This window comes from Ipomoea nil, unplaced genomic scaffold, assembly GCF_001879475.1.
Source record: "Ipomoea nil cultivar Tokyo-kokei standard unplaced genomic scaffold, Asagao_1.1 scaffold1043, whole genome shotgun sequence".
NCBI lineage: Eukaryota > Viridiplantae > Streptophyta > Magnoliopsida > Solanales > Convolvulaceae > Ipomoea > Ipomoea nil.
In genome coordinates, this window is record NW_017617471.1 from 9,121,674 (window position 1) to 9,143,519 (window position 21,846).

Here is a 21,846-nt window from a genome sequence, read left to right on the forward strand (position 1 = left end):
AAAAATTATAATCACTATTCGAGAGTGTGCACTAAATAAACACCACTCATGTGTAATAATCTGCAAATCATACTACACTAGGAAGACCACTTGCGATGGGCTTGTGCCACACTTATTATTATTATTATTATTATTATAGGTAAATTGCACTAAGAAAACAATGTGTGACGAGAATTATGTTATACTCACTCCCCCCACTTAATTAGCCACTCCTTTGTGTTCTTGTGTAATAGTTCGCAAATCACACAGGAGAGAGGGAGAGATAAACCGCACTAAGAAGACCATGTCTGACGAGACTTATGTTCCACTCACTTCATCACGGGTATTCTTGTGTAATAGTCCGCAAACCACACAAGAGAGGGACAGATAAATGCATTAGGAAGATCATGTGTGACGAGAATTATGTTCCACTCACTCCACCCACTCAGTCACCCCTTTCAAGGGTACTAGCCTAGGTTGTCCATAATTGAGTAATTGACTGCACTAGGAAGACCATGTATAACGAGAATTATGTTCCACTCACTCCACCCACTCAGCCACCCTTTTTGGGTACCAGCCTAGGTTGTCTATAACTAACTAGGTAAACCAGTCCAGGTCGTCAATAGTTGACCGGTTCAAACCAAAAAGGTTCATATTGGTCACTCTCATTGAAATCAAAGTTGTAATATTGTGGTTATCAAGTCAACAATCTGATCAACTTGGTTGAGGTTACCATTCAATATCTTGCAATATTGACTCCTTTTTTTTTTTTTTTTTTTTTTTTGGATATAGGTAGTTTGTAAATTTTACAAAATTATTTTATGTATTATTCGAATAAAATAATTTTACAAACTACTATTTTCATATTTATTTTAAAGTTAATTCCAGCGAAGGTCCCTTGTCTTTTGTGGTAATTCCAAGTTTAGTCACAAATTATGATTTTTGTCATTTAACACCTCATACTATCATATTTTAGACACTTTTGATCTTTCCGACAACTTCTTTAGCGAAAACTCTATTTTAGGCAAGAATTTTTTTGTCTCGTCACTTTTTTATTAAAAAATAATAATAATAATTTTCCAGTTTTCTTCTACTCTATTTGTTCCCTCCCAATAAGAAGAACCATCATCAGCTAGAACATCGAACATCAGCTTCATTTTAGTTATGTCTCTTTCATTGTCTTTTCTTTGCGCCCAAACCATGTCAATGATGATGAGCTTCCCCTTCATTCCATCATTCTTGTTTCTGATAGCTTATTTGTCTTTCTTCAGTATTTTCACGCAATCCTCATCACTCCAACTATGCATAACATGCATGCTTTCAATCAAATTGCCAATTTTTAGTATAAAAAGGAATATGTTATAAAGTATCATATAATGAAAGAAATTTCGTACCTTGAACATGATGGCTTCAACAGAAGGCCGGTATTCTGGCTTGTAGATATGAGCCTGAGCTTGAAACATTTTAATGGCGGCTTCTTGTTTACTATTGGCTTCCATCAAACAATTCACAAATTAAATAGTTGTGGGGTTCAATTGGTGTCGACGAAGAACCAAAAGTGATTTAGGGTTGGAGTTAGAATTTGGGGCTAAAAGAAGCATTGAATTGAAGAAAACGGGTTGGCCCGTGCACAAGAGAAGAATAAGAAAACTAGAAAAATAAAAAGTGGTAAGACAAAAAAGTCCTTGCCTAAAATGAAATTTTTCCAAAAAAAATTTTAAAAGTACCAAAAGTATCCAAAATATGATAGTCTGTGTGTTCTAAATGACAAAAACAATAATCTAGGATTAAACTTGAAATTGTCACAAAAGACAAGTAACCTTCGTTGAAATTAACTCTTTATTTTAATATATGATATGATTGCATCATATCGTCAGGACTAATTAAGAATCCTAAAATTAACCGATCTCATCCGATCCTCCTCTGTTTTTTTATCGCTCAAACTATAGTACTATTTTCCTCAGGAAAAAAATTAAATAAATTAACATTAAATAGCATTAACCATAGAATGAATTTAAAAATATATAAATAAATTGCTCTCATCACTCAATTACAAACAATAACCTTAGAATTAATTAAGTAGCATAAATATGATAAATAATTGAATTAAATAAAAAGAAACATAGATGTTTTTTTTTTTAATTTACACAAGGATATAAACAATTACTACAACAATCAGCACAACATGCGTACGTTAAGTAGTTACTAGTTAGTAAGTTTGATACAATCATGACATAAACATAATTGAATTAATTAATCCAAAATAAATGAATGAACAAACAATCTATAAAGAGGAAGAAAAGATCAAGTTTCAGTTTTTTTTTTTTTTTTTTAAACTATGAGGTGGTCCAGATCTTTCTCTGACCGTTTAACGGTTCAGGTCCACCCAACTAATCCTCATTTACTTCGAAAGACCATGTAATGGGATCTCATTTGCCACTTGAGCTACTACCCCGAGTTAAATTTCATTCTATTAATTGCCTATGCATACAATACAATGATTGCGTGTTTGTAAGGAAGGAATATATTATCACTAGCGAAACCTAAATCAAATACTACATATATGCTTGTCTGTGGGAAAGAAAAACCAAACACTTTATGCAATTGTAATTCAAGAGAGTACACTTTGAATGAAATTTACATTGTGATCTCAACTAATAAAAAAACTACAAAAAAATAAATTAACATAAATTGTCATAATTAACTAGACTCAAATCACCAAGACTATGTGGTCTAATGGTACCCGGGTTGGACTTCCATTTGAAAGGTTATGAGTTCGAACATCAATGGAGGCGTTATTGGTGACACATACTACACTATGTAATAGGGCCACATTAAAAAAAAAAAAAAAAAAAAAAAAAAAAAAAAAAAAAAAAAAAAAAAACTAGACTCAAATTAATAGATACTCCGTAATTTTCACGGTTTCAAATTTGAAACATTACGCATTGTACAATTGTACAAATATGAATTACTATAGTCAGTCACCTCGATTATGGAATAAACTTTTGCTGTTTTTACATTAAGATAATATGTTATTGTATGAGAGATTTAAATAACAGGATCCGTGGCGCAATGGTAGCGCGTCTGACTCCATATCAGAAGGTTGCGTGTTCGATTCACGTCGGGTTCAAATCCCTCGATCCGTATGCCTTTTAATGGAAGTTCCATTCATCACATTAATATCCCCAAAACATAGTTTAACTACGATATAGCCATAGGCGGATAGGCCTATTTTTGTCTTAGTTTATATACTTCTATATAAGTTCGATTAGACAAACCCTAATACTATAATAATCAAAGTTAGTGTTTTAGGTAGCACTACCTAAAAAATAATCATAATGAAAAATTATTATCGTTTAAGAAAAAAGAAAATTGTTGTTATTGGATGCATAGTTAAAAGACAACAATTTTTTATCATTATATTGTGTTTTATGTTAAAGACAATAGTTATTCACCGCTGTCATACATGATAGATAATACTTTTTGTTGGACTGCACCTTAGAGATCAGAGCTGAGTCCAGCATCCTATCATCGGACCATGGGACTGATTGCAAGTTGTGTATGTCTTCGCTACTATCTACAATTTTTTTAGCATAGTGACAAGTACTTGATTAAAAAATTGTTATCTTGAAGACAACGAATTTTCACCTTACGCTGATGAAGATGGAAGTGATTCTACAATTTTAGAGTGAATTTGCTAATTTATGATAATCAATAAAAGTTGGTTCAAAGGAGTTAAAAGTTCAAATAAAACCTTTATTTTTTCATATTATATGTTTGAATTTATTTTAAAGTGCCCTAACAACCACATTGATTGTACATCTCCTGGGAACCACAAGCCCCTTACAGGGCGTTTGGTTGGAAATGGAAAATTACGTGGGAAAGAAATTATAATTTCATGAGAGATGAATCACTGAGAATAAAGTGAAAATTTAAATTCCAGTGTTTGGTTTACAGGAATAGAATTACTATGAAATTCAATTACAATGTTTGGTATACATGGGAATTGAAAGGGAATAAGTAGTATAAAGTCAAAAAATGTACATTGATGTTGTTAGACATTAATTTTAGGTTAAAAAAAAGATGGGGTAATTTTGACTCATGACTATCTTTTTTTCTTCTTAAAATCCCGGGGGGGGGGGGGGGGGGGGGGGGGGGGGGGGATGGGATTTTAATTCCATGAAAATGGGAGAATTGTAATTTTATGGAATTGCAATTCCTTTCAACCAAACAAGGGAATTTTGTGGCCTTTGCAATTAGGTGGGAATTAGGTGGAAGAGAATTTAAATTCCATTCAACCAAACGCCCTGTTAGATCCATGATATAACATTTGACAATTTAGGCATAAAATCCCTATGAATCCAATGAAATATGTCTTGGATCCCATAAATTGATAAGTTATTATGTAGACCCAGATCTAAATATTCACAATTTACCTTTTAAAACACACCATGTTAACATATATGTAATTGACTATATTGTTTTGTATTCTGAAGCTCCTTTCAAATACTGCAGTCACACAATATTAATATTATGATTTGATGATCTTATATTGTATTCACAAATTTCATTCTATAATTGTTATGTGTTTTAACTTAAAAATACAATTTATATTCTAAAAGTTCACAGTTTCAATACTAAAAATAGACCATTTATACGTCGTTTAGGACCAGGGTAATGAGTAAATCTTAAATTTAAGTAAATCTTAAATGTATATTAGTAATGAGTAAAACTTGACCTACTATCACATTTTTCGTATTTTGTTACTTTGATTAATGTAAGAATAGTTATTAAATGAGTTGACTCACATAACATGATATGAGTAATAAATTAAAAATATTTTTTTTTTGAAAGTAAATTAAAAATATTTGAATTAATAATTAAATTGTTTTACATGCCACACTAAACCATTACCGTACCAGCTACAAAAAATTACCAATTTATTTATTGTAAATATAAATATTGTCCCAACCCCAAACATTTTTTTCACTACACTACAAGTTTATTTAGTTTAATAAGATTATGTATGCATTAAACAGTTTATGCATGGGATTAACAATTGTAAGTTGTACGTATATTATTAAACTTCAAATTAGGAGATATTCCCGTTCGTTATAAGTGTGTTTTAGACACACCAAGGATGTGACCTATAAATGCGACTCAGCACCTTTAGCATGTACGATGTTTAATTTCTTTTATCTTCTTCGTTTTATTTTATTTATAATAATAATAAAAAAATCATACTACACTAATATCCCTATCTCGTAAATTATAACTAATTTAATCAAGTCACACCAGGTCTCCTTCAGGGTAATTTAGGTTTCATATTTATGTATGTTGACACATTAACATATCAATTAATTAAAGAAAAATGTTATTTTTCCCTTTTGAATTTTTCCTCTTATCATTCCCTTCCGATATTGTTTCAATTCATTGGGTGCTTATGAATTGGCTAATCTTATCATTAGTTAAAAATAAAGTTAGTTGTTTAATTATAAAATGTTATATAAGGAGGAGAAGGTTGGAGTGAAAATTTTAATTTGGAGGGGTGGTAGGATTACTCTTAATTAAATAAAAAAAAAATTGTAACATAATATTTATTATTATTTTTTAGGTAATAAAGGAAACATGCAAGCTACCATCACTATTTGAGAGTGTGTACTAGGTAAACACCACTCATGTGTAATAATCTGCAAACCACACTACATTAGAAAGACCACGTGCGATGGGCTTGTGCACTTATTATTATTATAGACATTCACTAAGAAATCATGTGTGACGAAAATTATGTTCTATTCACTCCCCCGCTTAGCCACTCCTGTGTATTCTTGTGTAATAGTCCGCAAACGACACAGGAGAGGGAGAGATAAACCGCACTAGGAAGACCATGTCTGATGAGACTTATGTTCCACTCACTCCATCACGGGTATTCTTCTGTAATAGTCCGCAAACCACACAAGAGAGAGATAGATAAATGCATTAGGAAGATCATGTGTGACGAGAATTATGTTCCACTCACTCCACCCACCCACTCACCCTTTCAAGGGTACCAACCTAGGTTGCCCATAACTGACTACACTAGGAAGACCATGTATAACGAGAATTATGTTCCATTCACTCCACCCACTCAGCCACGCACACCCTTTTGAGGGTACCAGCCTAGGTTGTCCATAACTGACTGGGTAAACCAGTCCATGTCGCCAATAGCTAACCGATTCAAACCAAGAAGACCAACATTGGCCACTCTCATTGAAATCGAAGTTATAACATTGTGGCTATCAAGTCAATAGTTTGATCAACTTGGTTGAGGTTACCCATTCGATCGCTTGCAATATTGACTCTTTTTTTTTTTTTTTTTGAGATATAGGTAGTTTGTAAATTTTACAAAATTATTTTCTGTATTATTCGAATAAAATAATTTTACAAACTACTACTTTCATATTTATTTTAGAGTTAATTTCAGCGAAGGTCCCTTGTCTTTTGTGGTAATTCCAAGTTTAGTCATAGACTATGATTTTATGTCATTTAACACTCCATACTATCATATTTTACACAATTTTGGTCCTTCCAGCAACTTTTTCGACGAAACTCTATTTTAGCCAATGTCTCTTGTCTTTTGTGGTAATTCCAAGTTTAGTCACAAATTATGATTTTTGTCATTTAACACCTCATACTATCATATTTTAGACACTTTTGATCTTTCCAACAACTTCTTTAGCGAAAACTCTATTTTAGGCAAGAATTTTTTTGTCTCCATCACTTTTTTATTAAAAAAATAATAATAATAATTTTCCAGTTTTCTTCTACTCTATTTGTTCCCTCCCAATAAGAAGAACCATCATCAGCTAAAACATCGAACATCAGCTTCATCTCAATTATGTCTCTTTCTTTGCGCTCAAACCATGTCAATGATGATGAGCTTCCCCTTCATTCCATCATTCTTGTTTCTGATAGCTTATTTTCCTTTCTTCAGTATTTTCACACAATCCTCATCACTCTAACTAACTATGCATAACATGCATGATTTTAATCAAATTGTCAATTTTTAGTATAAAAGGAATTACGTTATAAAGTATCATGAAATAAATTTCGTACCTTGAACATGATGGCTTCAGCAGAAGGCTGGAATTATTGAGTGTTAGATTTCTGAGGAGCGAAGGGAGTTTATTAAGTGCATAAACAAGCTCCGGAATGATAATTGGTTTTCAATAGTTGTGGATTATGTATGGAATATTTAGTTGAGTTGTATCAGTGGCAAGGACCTTGGAGTTTATGTAGTTGTATTCGTGCTTGTAGATATGAGCCTGAGCTTGAAACATTTCAATGGCGGCTTCTTGTTTACTATTGGCTTCCATCAAACAATTCACAAATTAAATACTTATAGGGTTCGTTTCAATTGGTGTTGAAGAAGAACCAAAAGTGATTTGGGGCTGAAACTCTGAAAGAAGCATTGAAGAAAACTGGCTGCCCGTGCACAAGAGAATAAGAAAATCAAGAAAAAAAAAAAAAGTAATGAGACAAACATGTTGTTGTCTAAAATGGAGTTTCTCCGGAAAAAAAAATTATCGGATGATTAAAATTGTTCAAAATATGATAGTTTGGGGTGTTAAATAGCAAAAATAATAGTCTAGGATTAAACTTGAAATTGTCACAAAAAACAAGTAACATTCTCTGACTTATTTTTTAATATAAGGACTGATTAAGAATCCTAAAATTAACCGATCTTATCCGATCCTCCTCTAATTTTTTTTATTGCTCAACTATAGTACTATTTTCCCCAGGAAAAAAAAATTAAATAAATGACCATTAAATAGCATTAACCATAGAATTAATTAAAAAATATAAATAATTTGCTCTCATCAGTCAATACAAACATTAACCATAGAATTAATTAAATAGCATAAATATGATAAATAATTGAATTAAATAAAAAAATAAAACATAGATGTTTTTGTAATTTACACCATACAAGGATACAAACAATTACTACAACACTCAGCAGAACATGCGCACGTTAAGTAGTTACTAGTTAGTAAGTTTAATTTGATACAATCATGCATGACATAAACATAACTCAATTAATTAATCCAAAATAAATGAATGAACAAACAATCTATAAAGAGTAGAAAAGATCAAGTTTCATTCATTCTTTTTTTTTTTTTTTAAACATGAGGTGATTTTGTTTAACGGTTCAGGTTCACCCGACTAATCCACGTTCATTCCGGGAGGTCATGGGAGCTCATTTGTCAATTGAACTACCACCCCGAGTTAAATTTCATTTTATTAATTGTTTATGCATGCAGTACAATGACTGCGTGTTTGTATGGAAGGAGTATATTATCAGTAGCGAAATCCAAATCAAATACTACATATATGCTTGTGACCTTAATTGATAAAAAATTTTAAAGAAATAAATTAACATAAATTGTCATAATTTACCAGACTCAAATCAATAAAACTAATAGATAATTTTCACGGGATCGAATTTGAAACCTTACGGACTGTACAATATTTGTTCGATTACTATAGTCAGTCACCACGATTATGGAATAAAGTCAATAAACTTTTGCTGTTTTTACATTGAATAAGATGTTTCTGTATGATATATTAAAACAACAGGATCCGTGGCGCAATGGTAGCGCGTCTGACTCCAGATCAGAAGGTTGCGTGTTCGATTCACGTTACGGGTTCAAATCCCTCGATCCGTACTTTTAATGGAAGTTCCATTCATCACATTAATATCCCCAAAACATAGTTTAACTACGATATAGCCATAGGCCTATTTTTGTCTTAGTTTATATACTTCTATATAAGTTCGATTAGACAAACACTAATACATAACAATCAAAGTTAGTGTTTTGGTAGCACTCCATAAAAAATAATCATAATGAAAAATTATTACTCCGTATCATTTAAGAAAAAAGAAAATTGTTGTTAATGTATGCATAGTTAAAGACAACAATTTTTCACCATTGTGTTTTATGTTAAAGACAATTGTTATTCACCGCTGTCATACATGATAGATAATACTTTTTGTTGGGCTACACCCTTTAGAGAACACCCTACTATACATGTACCAAACTCCTTTTGGTTTTGACGTTAAAATTACTGTCTCTACTTATTTCTCTACTCATTTATATTTTACATTATTTACACGAATTGGTTATGTTAGCCTGTCACGGACTACCTCCGAGTCACAAAACCAACAATATTATCATTTAGAATTAATATTTACGGTTAAAAATGACATTCCAATAGAGAGAGTGAATTGGCACAAGCTTGATGGCCACAGAAGTCTGGCATAAATTGGCAGGTTACCTGAAAAAAGTTTAAAACTTGAAATTCCCTTCAGAAGTTGTGCAATCACTTGCCTTTGGGTCCCTTTATTTTTATCTTCTTTTTCTTTTAGAAGACTTTGAGCTCTACATCAACAAGTGAACTGTGTGCCAGTGTTTAGTTCCTAAGAGCTGTCTTGAAATTCAAAGCATTATTATTACTTTCAGAGGCAATTCAATTAGCCCCTTTAGTATCTATATAAGAAAAATAAACACAACACCAGTGAAGAAGCATGAATCCTGCTGCTGTAGAATAAAAGTTGGATTACATTTCCGTGCAGTTTAATTCTTCCCGCAAAAAACACCAGATTAGGACTGAGCAGTCTACGTAATTGATTATCGTCCGAGAAAGTGAAACAACTACGCGAAACAAAACAGCATCTCAACACAGCTAATGCTTATAACACGCAATACGAGAATTACCTAAACTAGAAGCAGTAGCAAACGAGTTGCTGTGGCAGTTTACGAGTCCTCCTTTGTGCTGGACACTGTAGCGTCCCGTTTCTCTTGTTGATTTATTTCTTCGACTCCCTCGGAAGGGGCCTGAGCTAGAGAATCAGGTTCCTTTTTCAGTTCTGTTTCGAATTCCTTTGCTGCCTGCAATCACCAAAGTCCAATGAAGAAGGCATAAAGGCAACAACTATAGTACTTCCAATCCTTTGTTTTCAAAAGGGAAAACCATGCCAAAGGCCTTGTGGTCAAGCGGCATAGCTGTGGCCCCTCAAATGAGAGGTCTCAGGTTTGAACCCCAGAGTGGGGACATTGTGCTTCAGTAGGTTGAGAAAGTATGTATGAACAGATACTACATCGTAAAAAAAAAAAAAAAAAAAAAAAGGAAAACCATAAAGGCTGGTTCTAGTGGAAATGAGTTATTAAGAAATCAAGCATAGTAATTGACTAATTGTCATGCCTCTTTAGTTCCTATTTATAGCTTTAGCTCCGCACTCTCAATATTTCTCTAAACACTTCCCCTAAAGCTTGCAAATATAGAAATTTGGATCCAACATAGCCAAGGTAATTGCTAGTACCAATCCTAAACTCTTGCGAACTTCTAGAGTCTAGACTGTGCTTTCTATATTTTCTTGGCTTTGAGATGTAGAGTTTTATATTTTCCAACTTTATTCGTTAATTAGGCTTTAATCACATGGTGAAATAGCATTTTCGGGGTTATCATCACATTTGCAGCTCTATATAGAGCATTGAAGATACAAATATGATGTTATTCAGAGTCAGCGATTAAAATGTAAGGCTAACTGTGCAACTGTGTCATAGTTAAAGCTCAAGAATAGAAGCCAAAACTCTAGCTAGATTGTAAGGCTATTTAGTTGGAACCTTTAGTGAAAAATTGGGAGAAACCTCATGCTTACACAAACCACAAGATTCAACTTGTGCTCAAAATCAAAATTCAAAACCAGAAAGCCACTCTACAAGATTGTTTCAAGTCCTCCGAGGCTCCAATTGACAGCACCAAATTACACTAATATCATTCTTAACATAAGCAACTAAGCTAGACGGCCTCCGCTATCTAATCCACTGTACTTCGCACAATTATCCTTAAAAAGGATCTCCAGTACTTGTTAATCTTTAAAGCTGTTGTGACCAAACAAATTGAGGCCAGTCAAGAACAAAGCAAATATGACTGAAATTAGGATCAAAACCACAAACTAGTAACCTTGACAGGCTGCAATAAGTGGCTTGTGAAGATATTTATACTTTTCAATAAATAATTTTCCCTTGAAAATTTCTCCAACTTAGCCTTAGACCTGGCAATTGTAGAAATGTAGCAAAACTACTAAATTTCCCCGTTATCCAACAAATCAAAAGCCATATATCTCTAGCTAATAAAAATTGAGAGTATTTGAGAATAGGGAAGCAAATATAGAAGGAAGAGTAAAAGTAGATGGAATGGGAGAGAATGAGAGATTTGACCTGTTGGAAGCCCTTAAAAGTCTTGCCAATACTGCGGCCAACTTCGGGAAGCTTCTTAGGGCCGAAGACGAGGGCGGCGACACCAGCAATGACCACCAGCTCCGGCACCCCAAGCCCGAACAAGCAGTTGCAAGAAAACCGCTTTCTGCCACCACTACTCCTAGCAGCTCTCTGACCCGAAACCATCCGGAGCCCCGCCCCGTTACTTCTGAGGAACAAGGAGCTAGAGGAAGACAAAGCAACAGTCGAAGACGAAGAAGAAGAAGTGAGCTTTGATGCGTGTGAGCGTGAGAGTGAGATGGTGGGTGTTACTGATGAGATTGTCGCCATTTCCACTCGCACTCGGAGCTTTGAAGAACAAAATCTTGAAGCAGCTTTATTTGGTTTTCTATCTTAAAGGAAACGTGTGCCAAATTGATGAGTTGTTGATATTTTTGCCGTTTCTGATGATTAGTAGTTGTTGAAACCCAATCTCACCAAACCTTATTTATTTTGGCACGTACAATACATATGAATCATATGTCTGCAAACCAAACATTTTATGCACTATATTTCTTTCTTCAAACATTATGATGTTGTTTTGAGTGAAAATAAGAGAATAATAGTTAATTGACCGACTAGACGACTTAATCGGTGCCTATGAAGCCTATCAACACCTAGACTAGGTGATCTAGTCGGTGCCTATGAGGCATATCAACACCTAAACTAGGCCGCCTAGCCGACCAGCCACCTAAACCACCGACAACTATACTAGGCAGCCGACTAAGCACCTAACACCTAGACAGAGTAGACGTCGATTAATCGGTGCGTAGCAGAATTTTTGCAACAATGTCTATTATTTATACATTCAATACTTCGATTCAATTTTGATTACTCAACTATTGAGTTTTTTCTATTTTTCATTAATGATTTCTAAATATTCAGAATCAGTTAATTTTAAACTCAAAAATCAATTTTATCTTTTAAAAAAATTCAAAACTATAATTAAGTCTAAAATATGAATAAAAGTACTCCGTAAAATCATATAATTATATTAATATAAGAAATGGATCCCACTTAAAAGATTCAACATGCGAATAAGCTGAACTGCATCCTAAAAACATGTTTAAACTTGAAAGTCTTGGTTGTTGTAGTACCAATTGTTGTCACCAATAAACTAATCAAAAATTAAATGAACTGAAAATTCAATTTCACACGTGAACAATCCTACTCAATAAAACAAATCCAGGGCAAGCACAGCAAGATACTAATGGTATTTAGGCTACAATTCCATAGCATATTTGGATGGATGGCAAAATTACCATACTATGGCTGTATGAGTATGGCATTTTGTTAATCCTCCTCCAGATTGATGGAGTCTTTGAATTTTGCATACAACGCCTTTTTCAGCTCCGCCATCTGGGCAACCACGCTTTCCTTCTCTTCCTCTAGTTTCTCCAGCTTCTTGCTAGTAACCTCTTTCATTTCCTCTATCCTGCTCTCCACTTCTTCCTTTGCCACATGTGCAAAAACCTCTCCTATCTGGAACCGCACTACCTCCTCGTCCGTGAGAATTAACTCGTTGCTTGCATCTTCCATATTTTCACATGTTTCCTGCCAATAATTTTAACCATAAAGTCAGTAGGTAAGCACAAAAACAATACGGAAATTGCATTTCCAAGATATAAAGTAGTTTACACCAATTGGCTGAGTTGGCCGACCGCCTAAATAGCGCCTAGGAGTGAAATTCCTTTGGCCTAGGGGCGGTAGCCTAGGCCGATTTTTACAACACTGGTTTACACTTGGCTTGAATAATCCAGCAAAGGCAGACATAAACATCATAAAATACAAAATGCAAAGATTATATAACTTGAGAAACAGGTTAAAGATCATAAAACACTCTGGACATCAGAGAAAGATCCAGAGTGTATGGGGGTAAACACACAGCAACTGCGTGTGAATCAATGCATGAACCTAGGGGGAACATAGTGGTGAAAGCTACATACTGGAAATCTGTAAAAGAATTTTCTGTTTTTTTTTTTAATTTTTTCAAGCAATGATCAACCATTAGAAGATTGCGACTAATGTTGACCAAGTGCTCACCAATGAACTTCTAAGAAATGAATCCAGGGCTCCAGGCCCAGGCACCTCTCTTAAACCAAAGGTAAAAATTTCCTCAAACAAAATTGTTAAGTTGGTTAGTAATGAGTTAGGAACTGTCAAGCTCAAGCCTTGGAGCACCATTTATTTAGAATTATGGGTTTACATTAGTTAAGTTGTTTTAGGTTAGCTTTGTATTACTTTACTTTTGAAAAGGCCAAGGGTACTTTTGCAATTGACTGTTATGCAGTAATTCAATGATTTATGGTACAATAGATCATCAGTCTGGACCCTAAGCATAGCAGGAACTTTGTGCACTGCCCCTTTTAATTCAATTTCTTGCCGATAGGTTTGGAATCAGAGCTTAACTATTTCTGCATTTTTTTTTATTGCTATTTGAATGTATTATTAGTCAAGATACAGTAGTTTCTGAAATTTGAGTTTTACTTTAGATCTTTAGTTCAAAGATTACTACATCTAGATTCTAGAATTTAGCATTGAAGGAATGATAAAGAATTATCTCCTGGCATCTTTGATGTCAGAGACTAGAGTTGCACTTAATGTGTGACGCTCATGAGTAATGGAGAAAGCTCTGTTTTAGATGAAATTTTCTTTATGTTCCTACATTCATAGTCATTCATTTACTTTTTCTGGGAAGATTTATGCTCTTTTTCCTTAGTTTTCTGATAAGTAAATTGTTACAAGTAGAAATGAGAGTGCACACCTTAAGAATGTTAGGTACTTACAAGAGAAACCCTAAGAATTAGACAATATCTCTAATATCTGCCCACAGTGTGGGGTGGCATGGCACCTGATGCATGAGGCTGTTAAGAGTTGGCTACTTGGCTATGGATTCAGTATTCACCCTGTACAGCCAAGAACAGTGGGATGGAAAACACCTAAAGAACGGTTCTAAAAGCTAAACACAGATGGTGCCAGGCACCCAGGCAAGAACCTAATCAGCTAGCTACTGCTGGAGGTCAGATTAGAAATCCACAAGACCAGATGATTGGCCTTGAACCAAACATTAACTAGTTATTTCTACATGCTAAGGATAGAGGGATAGCAAATTTTGTTGTGGAATTGCACTCACCCATTGCTGTGATGGGATTCAAGAGCTCACAGCGAAAAGGGGCTCGCTTCTATAGTTCTGGCAAACTGTTGGAAATAGGTTTACAAGTACTCTTTATACTAGTTAGGCATGCATTAGGAAAAGCAACTATGGTTTTGGAGATTCCAGCTGGAACCTTTGTCTCTGAATAACAACCCGATGGCATCAGGAGCATTCTAGCAGAGGATGCATTAGACATCAAGGTAATGAAACTTTAGTCCCTCATTTTTCTTCTGATGTGCCCCCTCCCAAAAAAAAACATAAAAAGGAGAGAGAGAGAGAACCTTAAGACTTAAGAGCCAATCTAGAACATGAAAGACATAAAACAACTGTTTACCAACTTAAAACCCAAAAACCATAAACAACCCAAGTACACAAATGGGTTCCACATCCTGTATACTACAGCTCTCTACTTGCTTCAATGTTTCTCTTTGTTAATCAATGGAAATCACATCTACGACAAAGAAAAAAGTAATATACCAAGAAACAATCATGCTTCTAACAATGCACTTTTCACCATAGTCATGATAATGTGATTTATCCAACTCCCAATATAATTTCCCTATTTTGCTTCCATGTAAGGGTCTAATAAACGTTTTTTCATTCATTTATATTCCATTCTATCATTATTCGCGAAAAATGAAGTAAATTGTAAATGGAAACACTGAAAAAGTAAAATTATTACCTTAGCGACCTTGATTTCATCTTCGAGTTCATGGAAGCGAGTGTTAAGTCGGCTGAATTTGTTGATTTTCTGTTGATCCTCCCAGGTCACTTCCACTTCCGAACTCGAAGCTCCGACCTTCGCATCCATTTATTCCTTGCCAGTATTAGAAAAAAAAAAATCTATATATTCACTATAAATCAGAGAAATCGAAAGGAAAACTCACCTGCTGCATGTTTAACTTGGACCGATTGAAGATGGTAAGATCGTCTTCGTAGGTTTTGTGGAAACCAGAAGAAAGATGTGATTCGAACAAGACTGATGAGAGTCGGAGAGGGTTGTGTTTTTTAAGATTTGCATGTTACCCCTTATTATTTGAAAATATTACTCATTGAGTCATTGATCATTACTCTATTGCATATTTGCATGTTACCCCTTACCCTATTGGTTAGTACTGTACAATTTTTTATTTCCTATTACCTATTTTTCATTCTCAATTTTTCAAAAATATTTTAAATGTTCATTATGAAAACTAAAAAGCATATTCAAATTTAAGTAACTTTTAATTTATAACATACAAAATTATTCCCAAAAAAATCATATTAAAAGAAAAACGTCAATTATAAGTGATAATTATATTGAGTAGTGAAAGTATTTGGGTTGGGTTGGTAGTATTCATATTTTATTGGAATAAGGGCCAAATTGGCCACTGAACATAACAGGAAAGTGCAATCAGATCGTTGAACTTAAAAAACGTACAATTAGCCCACTAACGCCTAAAATGTCTTCAATTCTACCAGATAGTCGGTTTCCACTCTTTTTTCCAGGTTGACTGCTGACTGGGATAATTACCTGGCATTTTTTTATTCTTTTCATTTATTTTCTTGTCTTCCTCCTCCGCTCTCTTCTTCTTTCTTCCGCTCTCTTCTTTTCAAATCCAAATGCCGCTGTGACCCGCCGCCGCTCGTGGTACTGCTTCGTCGAGCCGCCTCACAGCCCCGACAATCCCACTACTACTTCAGCTGATTTCTCTCACAAGACCAAATCCCCATCTTCCATTTCCCATTCCTTCCCCGCCTCCCCCCTCTCACAAACCCAACATTAACACTCTTGTTACTCGAACTACTCGCCGGATCCTTTTCCCAAGCTAGGTGTCTCCTATCGACGTAACCCCAGCTCCCAATCCTGACGGAGGAGTGCGGTCCCGAGGGAATCTTCGACGCGATGTTGAGTCTCTCTCAAGGGGAGTAATGGGAGTGCCTTGGTGCTGGAGCTCTCCGCTGAGACTCTCGCTGCTAACAACTTGGTATTTGCCGACTTGCTTGCGGGTTATCAGAAAACACTGTGTGTTCCCAGCCTAAGCTTTTAGTTGGAAATACCCACAATTTCTCACGTTTCTTGGAGCTATCAAGAATTTTCCAGGTAAAAGATGCAGAATGCTCTGTTCTTTTGGAAAATTTGGTTATATTTTAGCTGTTATAGTTGTACTTTCCTCTGCATTTTTTGGTTTTGAAATCTCTGGGTTTGATAGAAGTAAGAATTTATGGGTTTTTGCATTTGGGTTCTTGGAGAAGTATGGTGGTGGTGGTAGGGACAAGTGGGTATATAGATGCGTGTACATATGATCGGATCTAGATTGGAAACCGGGCGACGAAGAAGAGCACGACAAAGGATTTTCCATCGGAGCGATGATGGTTTTGTGCTTGAATTAGAGTCTCTGTACGCATGAAGAAAGAAGAACAAAAGAAAATAAAGAAACAGAATAAGTAATGTCAAGTATTCATCCAAGTCAGCAATCAACCGGGAGAAACAAGTGAAAACCGGCTATCCAGTGAAATTCAAGACATTTTAGGCGTTCAGTGGGGTAATTGCACGTTTTTTAAGTTCAGTGATCTGATTGCACTTTCGTGTTACGTTCCGTGGCCAATTTGACCCTTATTCCTATTTTATTTCAAATAGGAAAAAAAGTTAATTCGATCCCCGAAGTTAAACCAATATTGCAATTGAACCCCTAAGCGAAAAAAAAAAAAAAAAACACTTCAATTAAATTTTCAAAATCAGTTAAAAAACGCAATTAAGTTCAAAATTACATAGTTGGCAGGTTAGTGTTTTCTAATGTTGATAAGTGTCTCTTTTCTTTTTTTTTTTTTTTTGTCTTTTTTTTTTTTTCATATAGCCAACTGCCACGTATGATTTATTCAGCATCATCATCCGAGGAAAAAGAAAACAAAACATGTAGTAGCACAACATTAATACTGATGTAAACCAAAAGAGACGATTAGGTTCAACTAGAGATCTGAATGGATTTCATCTCAAGCTTCTTAATTTCCTCTTAGGGATAGTAACTGTAAGCACACCGTTCTCCATCACTGCCTTCATTGAATCAATCTTAGCATTATTCTCGGGCAGCCAGAACCGTTATCTTGTTCATTGCTTCTCTACTCCCTGATATGCAGCACCCCGCCATCCTACACCTCAACCTTCACCTCCTCATTCTTCAGTGTCAGCACGTCTACCTTAAAAATGTGTGCCTTCGGTGTCTATTTCCAATCGATCCAGGCAGCAGTGATGGCGGAGGTCTTGCGAATCGCGCCGTTGGGGAAGCTGTTGACGGCATTTGAGAAGCTCTATAATGGACTGTTGCTATCAGGAAACCACAATTGTCATTTTAGGCTGTCGTAGACTCGTAGCTGTCGCGGGACTGTACTTTAATGAAGACAGCTACGGCTGTCTAAAAAAAATAAAAAATTGATTTTTTATACGGTCATACCCGTCTTTTAGGGCAATCGTGACTACCAGATAGACAATTGTCCTTGAACAATGACAACCACATGTAGCTATATGAAAACTAAAAAATAATAATAATAATAGATAATAAAAAAAAAATATTAAGAAATACAAATTTAAAAATGAGACGTGTCAACATTAGAAAACACCAACATGCTAAACATGTAATTTTGAACTTAATTGAACATTTTAACAAATTTATGAAATGTAAATGTAGCTTTTTCACTTATGAGACATAATTACACTATTCGTTTGACTTAACGGTCAATTTGACTTTTTTTTTTCTTACAAATATTTAAAAATTTTCTGGGGGCTCAACAAAAAGAAGTATGCGCAAATTTATGAATGACCATCATTCTCATATGAGGATGCAAAAAAGAATTCGACAGATGACACATGATTGAACCTCCTCACGGCAACATAATACATGAATAGGAGGTACAATTTGCAAAAAATAGTGGCATTAGGGGTGTGCGTCTGGCAGGTTCGAGCGGTTCAATTTTACACTTCTTTAATTCTTTTGGTTTTTGGTTAATTATTTTAGGAATAAGGTTCAAATTGGCCACTGAACGTAACCTGAAAATGCAATTAGGCCACTGAACGAACAAAAAGTGCAATTAGGCCACTGGACACTCCAAAAACGTGCAATTAGGCCACTGAACTCTCCAAACGTATGCAATTTCACCGGATAGCAGGTTACCTGCTTGCGTGGCAGCTGAGTTGGCATTTTTAATAATTTTTAATAATTAATTTTAATAATAAATTTTATAAAAAATTGAAAAAAAATTAAATAAAAAATAAAATAAAGTCTATTTTTTAAAAAAAAATTTAAATAAAAATTTATTATTATAATTTATTAAAAATGATTTAAAATTTATTAAAAATGCCAACTCAGCTGCCACGTAAGCAGATAACCTGCTAAAATTGAGGGTAACCTGCTATCAGGTGAAATTGCACATTTTTGGAGTGTTCAGTGGCCTACTTGCACTTTTTTTTCGTTCAGTGGCTTAATTGCATTTTCAGATTACGTTCAGTGGCCAATTTGAACCTTATTCCATTATTTTAATACCTAAACCGTGTTAATATTATTCTTTCAAATTTTTATCCTAAAAGAATATTAATGTCATATTATAATTATTCTGAACATCATTGTCTTCACTTTGCTTAAATCAAATCTTATTTAGTGTAGCATAGATTTTAATTATTAATTCCAAAACTATATTGCTTCAATTAAAATTCATATTTTATTACAAGTTAATCTATTATGTATGGGACAAAATTTATCTATACATTAAGAATTTAAATTTAAAATTTTAATAATCTAATCAAACTTATAGGGAAAATTATTATTTCAAAATATCAATGAGGATTTAGAAGAGGAATAGTTGATATTTAACATCAATTGATGTTTCGATCATATACAATAAGAAAATCTATGAATTCGTACATTGTAACTTCATTACACACCTCTTTAATTACTATTTAACATCATCATTAAGCCTATTATAATCATGTTACTTTTAACAAAAAATAAGTGAATCACACTTGTATGAGACTGTCTCGCGGATCTTAATTTGTGAGATGGGTTGAATCTAGGATAGTTGTTTGTTACGTAGTACTTATGATAGAAATCATAATACTTATTCAGAAAATTTAATATAATTTTGAAATAAATAAAATGTTACTTATAATATATATTGTAATATTTATATGTGAAAATTATAATATTATTCAAGGCAAAATAGTTGTTACTAATGAATAATGACAAATATTGCAATACTTATAATTGAAACTGTGATACTTACAAAATGTAATTCTAATGTAAATATTGTAATACTTATATGTGAAATCTTACTTATGAAGGAAATTATAATACTTATTATAGAAAATTTAATACCCAATTTGAATTATACATAAATCGTTACTTATAATAGATATTGTAATACTTATATGTGAAGTTGTGATACTATTTAGAGTAAAATTGATTGGTACTAATAATAAATATTGTACTACTTTAAAATTGTGATATTTACATATCAATTGTTTACGACTTGATCCGCCTTACACTCTTACTGACAAGGATCAGTGAGACCCTGTCTCTCACAAGTTTTTATCAAAGTAAATTAAGTTTACCAGTTCATCAATGATCACAATATCACATTAAAAATAGTTCATTAGTTTAACTGAAAACTGTTAATACATCATTTTTATTTTATTTAATCGTGTGATCCTCGTATTATAACTAGTCAAATAAATAAATTTAAAGGGAAATGTAGCATCACTGAATATCCAAAAGGAAGTTAATGCAATTCCACCCTATCTAGCAAATTGAGGTCATGTTTGTTTAATAGATATTCCCCGACCCCATATTTGCTTGGCCTACTTGTGCTCTTTTTGTTTCAGCCATTTCCCCTTTACACCCCCTAAAAAAACCTGTGAAATATAAAATAAAAACTGTAAAGCATCTATGAGTGAGAAAAAAATTGGACTGACTGAAAAATCCGCGATCAAAAATCAAATCGTCTGAATATTTCAATTTTTTATTCTGTTTCAGTTATTAAGGTAAAAAAATTTGATTATTTCAATTTTTGGGTCGGTTATCAATTTTTATAGATAAAATTGAAAACGGACAGAAAAATCACAGATTAATCTAAAGGAAAAAAAAAAAAAAATCTAACCTCATTCTATTTACATTTTGCAAGTTCATAATCTATCGCATTAATATAGTTCATTTGTATCTCAGTAAACTACTATTTTACTTGAGGATATTACTTTTAATTGATTGATTATAAATAATAATATATTTTTTTCCTTTAATAATTAAGTCTCTTAACATTAATCAAATAAATAAAATAAAATTCAGCTAGTTTGCTAAAAAATTCAGTTATATTTAATTGACTGAAACCAATTGAAATCGTCGATTTCAATTATATCGATTATGAAAATTGATCGGCCAATTTTTGATCAGTTGTAAAGGTTCGATTAAAATTTTGATTATTAACCGAAAATTTATCGATGCGCAACCCTAAAAACATCGGCAAATAATGTTGTGCATCCGTGTACACCATGCATGGTGCACATGGATGCAAAAATGACGTCGTTTTGACTAAAAACACGCGTCAAACTAAAAAAAAAAAAAATCAGTTTCGATTCCCGTCAACAACATTATGTTGTGCATAATTTCTGAATGTATAGTTATGAAATTATGGATGTATAGTTATGCAATTCTGGATTTATAGTTATGAAATTATGGATGTGTAGTTATGCAATTCTGAATGTATAGTTATGAAGTTATAAAATTCTGTATTTATAGTTATGAAGTTATGGATGTGTAGTTATGCAATTCTGGATGTGTTTTAGTTATGTAATTCTGAATTTTTTTTTATTTTTTTTAAATCGACGTCAAAATGATGATAATCCATTATCCATGTGGGCCAAGTGGGCCAAGTGGAAATCCATTTGTGGATAATCCATGAGAACTTTTCGCAAAGGAAGAAAAAGAAAAAAAAAAATGAAATGCAGAAAACAAAACTAGCGAGCCAGAAACGAACGCAGCTTTTGCACCTTTAAAGTGGAGAAAAGGTCTGTTGGGCCCCAATTGCATGAATGGTGGGCCCTGCAATATGTGGACTGAATTTCAATATTTATCCGTAAAATGGGCCAGAGAATGTCTATCCAATAGAAACACCAATCATTATTGTGTGGACCATATTTATATATGTAAAATAATATACATTCAATTCAAAAATAGTGTACATTCAATACAAAATTAATATACATTATATTCAGGAGATGTACATTATTTTTGTATTAAATATACATTATATTATATAATTTATACTCATTACAAAAATAATATACATTTAATATATTAAAAATATACTTTTTATTATGATTCACATAACACTGTGTGGATCGTAATTTGCCATAGAAACACGAATCAGACCACCGGAAAAGTTGTC

General features: G+C 33.5%; 2 protein-coding genes, 1 long non-coding RNA gene and 2 other non-coding genes across 5 annotated transcripts in view; 2 read left to right on the plus strand and 3 right to left on the minus strand.

Moving 5' to 3' along the window:
• Positions 1 to 21,846, minus strand: part of LOC109181912 — a 25,643-nt gene continuing 3,797 nt past the window's right edge. Inside the window, exons 2-3 of the long non-coding RNA XR_002054293.1 lie at positions 6,532 to 6,543; positions 1 to 14 (exon numbers count right to left, since the gene is read on the minus strand). This is a non-coding gene — a long non-coding RNA (uncharacterized LOC109181912). The remainder of the gene's footprint in view (positions 15 to 6,531; positions 6,544 to 21,846) is intronic.
• Positions 3,038 to 3,109, plus strand: TRNAW-CCA. The gene has a single exon. It is a non-coding gene; the product is annotated as a tRNA-Trp (tRNA).
• On the plus strand, positions 8,598 to 8,671 carry TRNAW-CCA. The gene has a single exon. It is a non-coding gene; the product is annotated as a tRNA-Trp (tRNA).
• LOC109181910 (sec-independent protein translocase protein TATA, chloroplastic-like) lies at positions 9,448 to 11,697 on the minus strand. Its single transcript, XM_019331879.1, has 2 exons — positions 11,244 to 11,697; positions 9,448 to 9,911 (listed from the first exon to the last, which is right to left on the minus strand). Exons 1-2 carry the CDS (start codon positions 11,571 to 11,573, stop codon positions 9,777 to 9,779), a joined length of 465 nt encoding a protein of 154 aa, XP_019187424.1. The 5' UTR covers positions 11,574 to 11,697; the 3' UTR covers positions 9,448 to 9,776.
• On the minus strand, positions 12,318 to 15,455 carry LOC109181911 (probable prefoldin subunit 4). The gene is made up of 3 exons (XM_019331881.1): positions 15,324 to 15,455; positions 15,119 to 15,235; positions 12,318 to 12,836 (listed from the first exon to the last, which is right to left on the minus strand). The coding sequence occupies exons 1-3, from the start codon at positions 15,330 to 15,332 to the stop codon at positions 12,576 to 12,578; spliced, it is 387 nt and encodes a 128-aa protein (XP_019187426.1). The 5' UTR covers positions 15,333 to 15,455; the 3' UTR covers positions 12,318 to 12,575.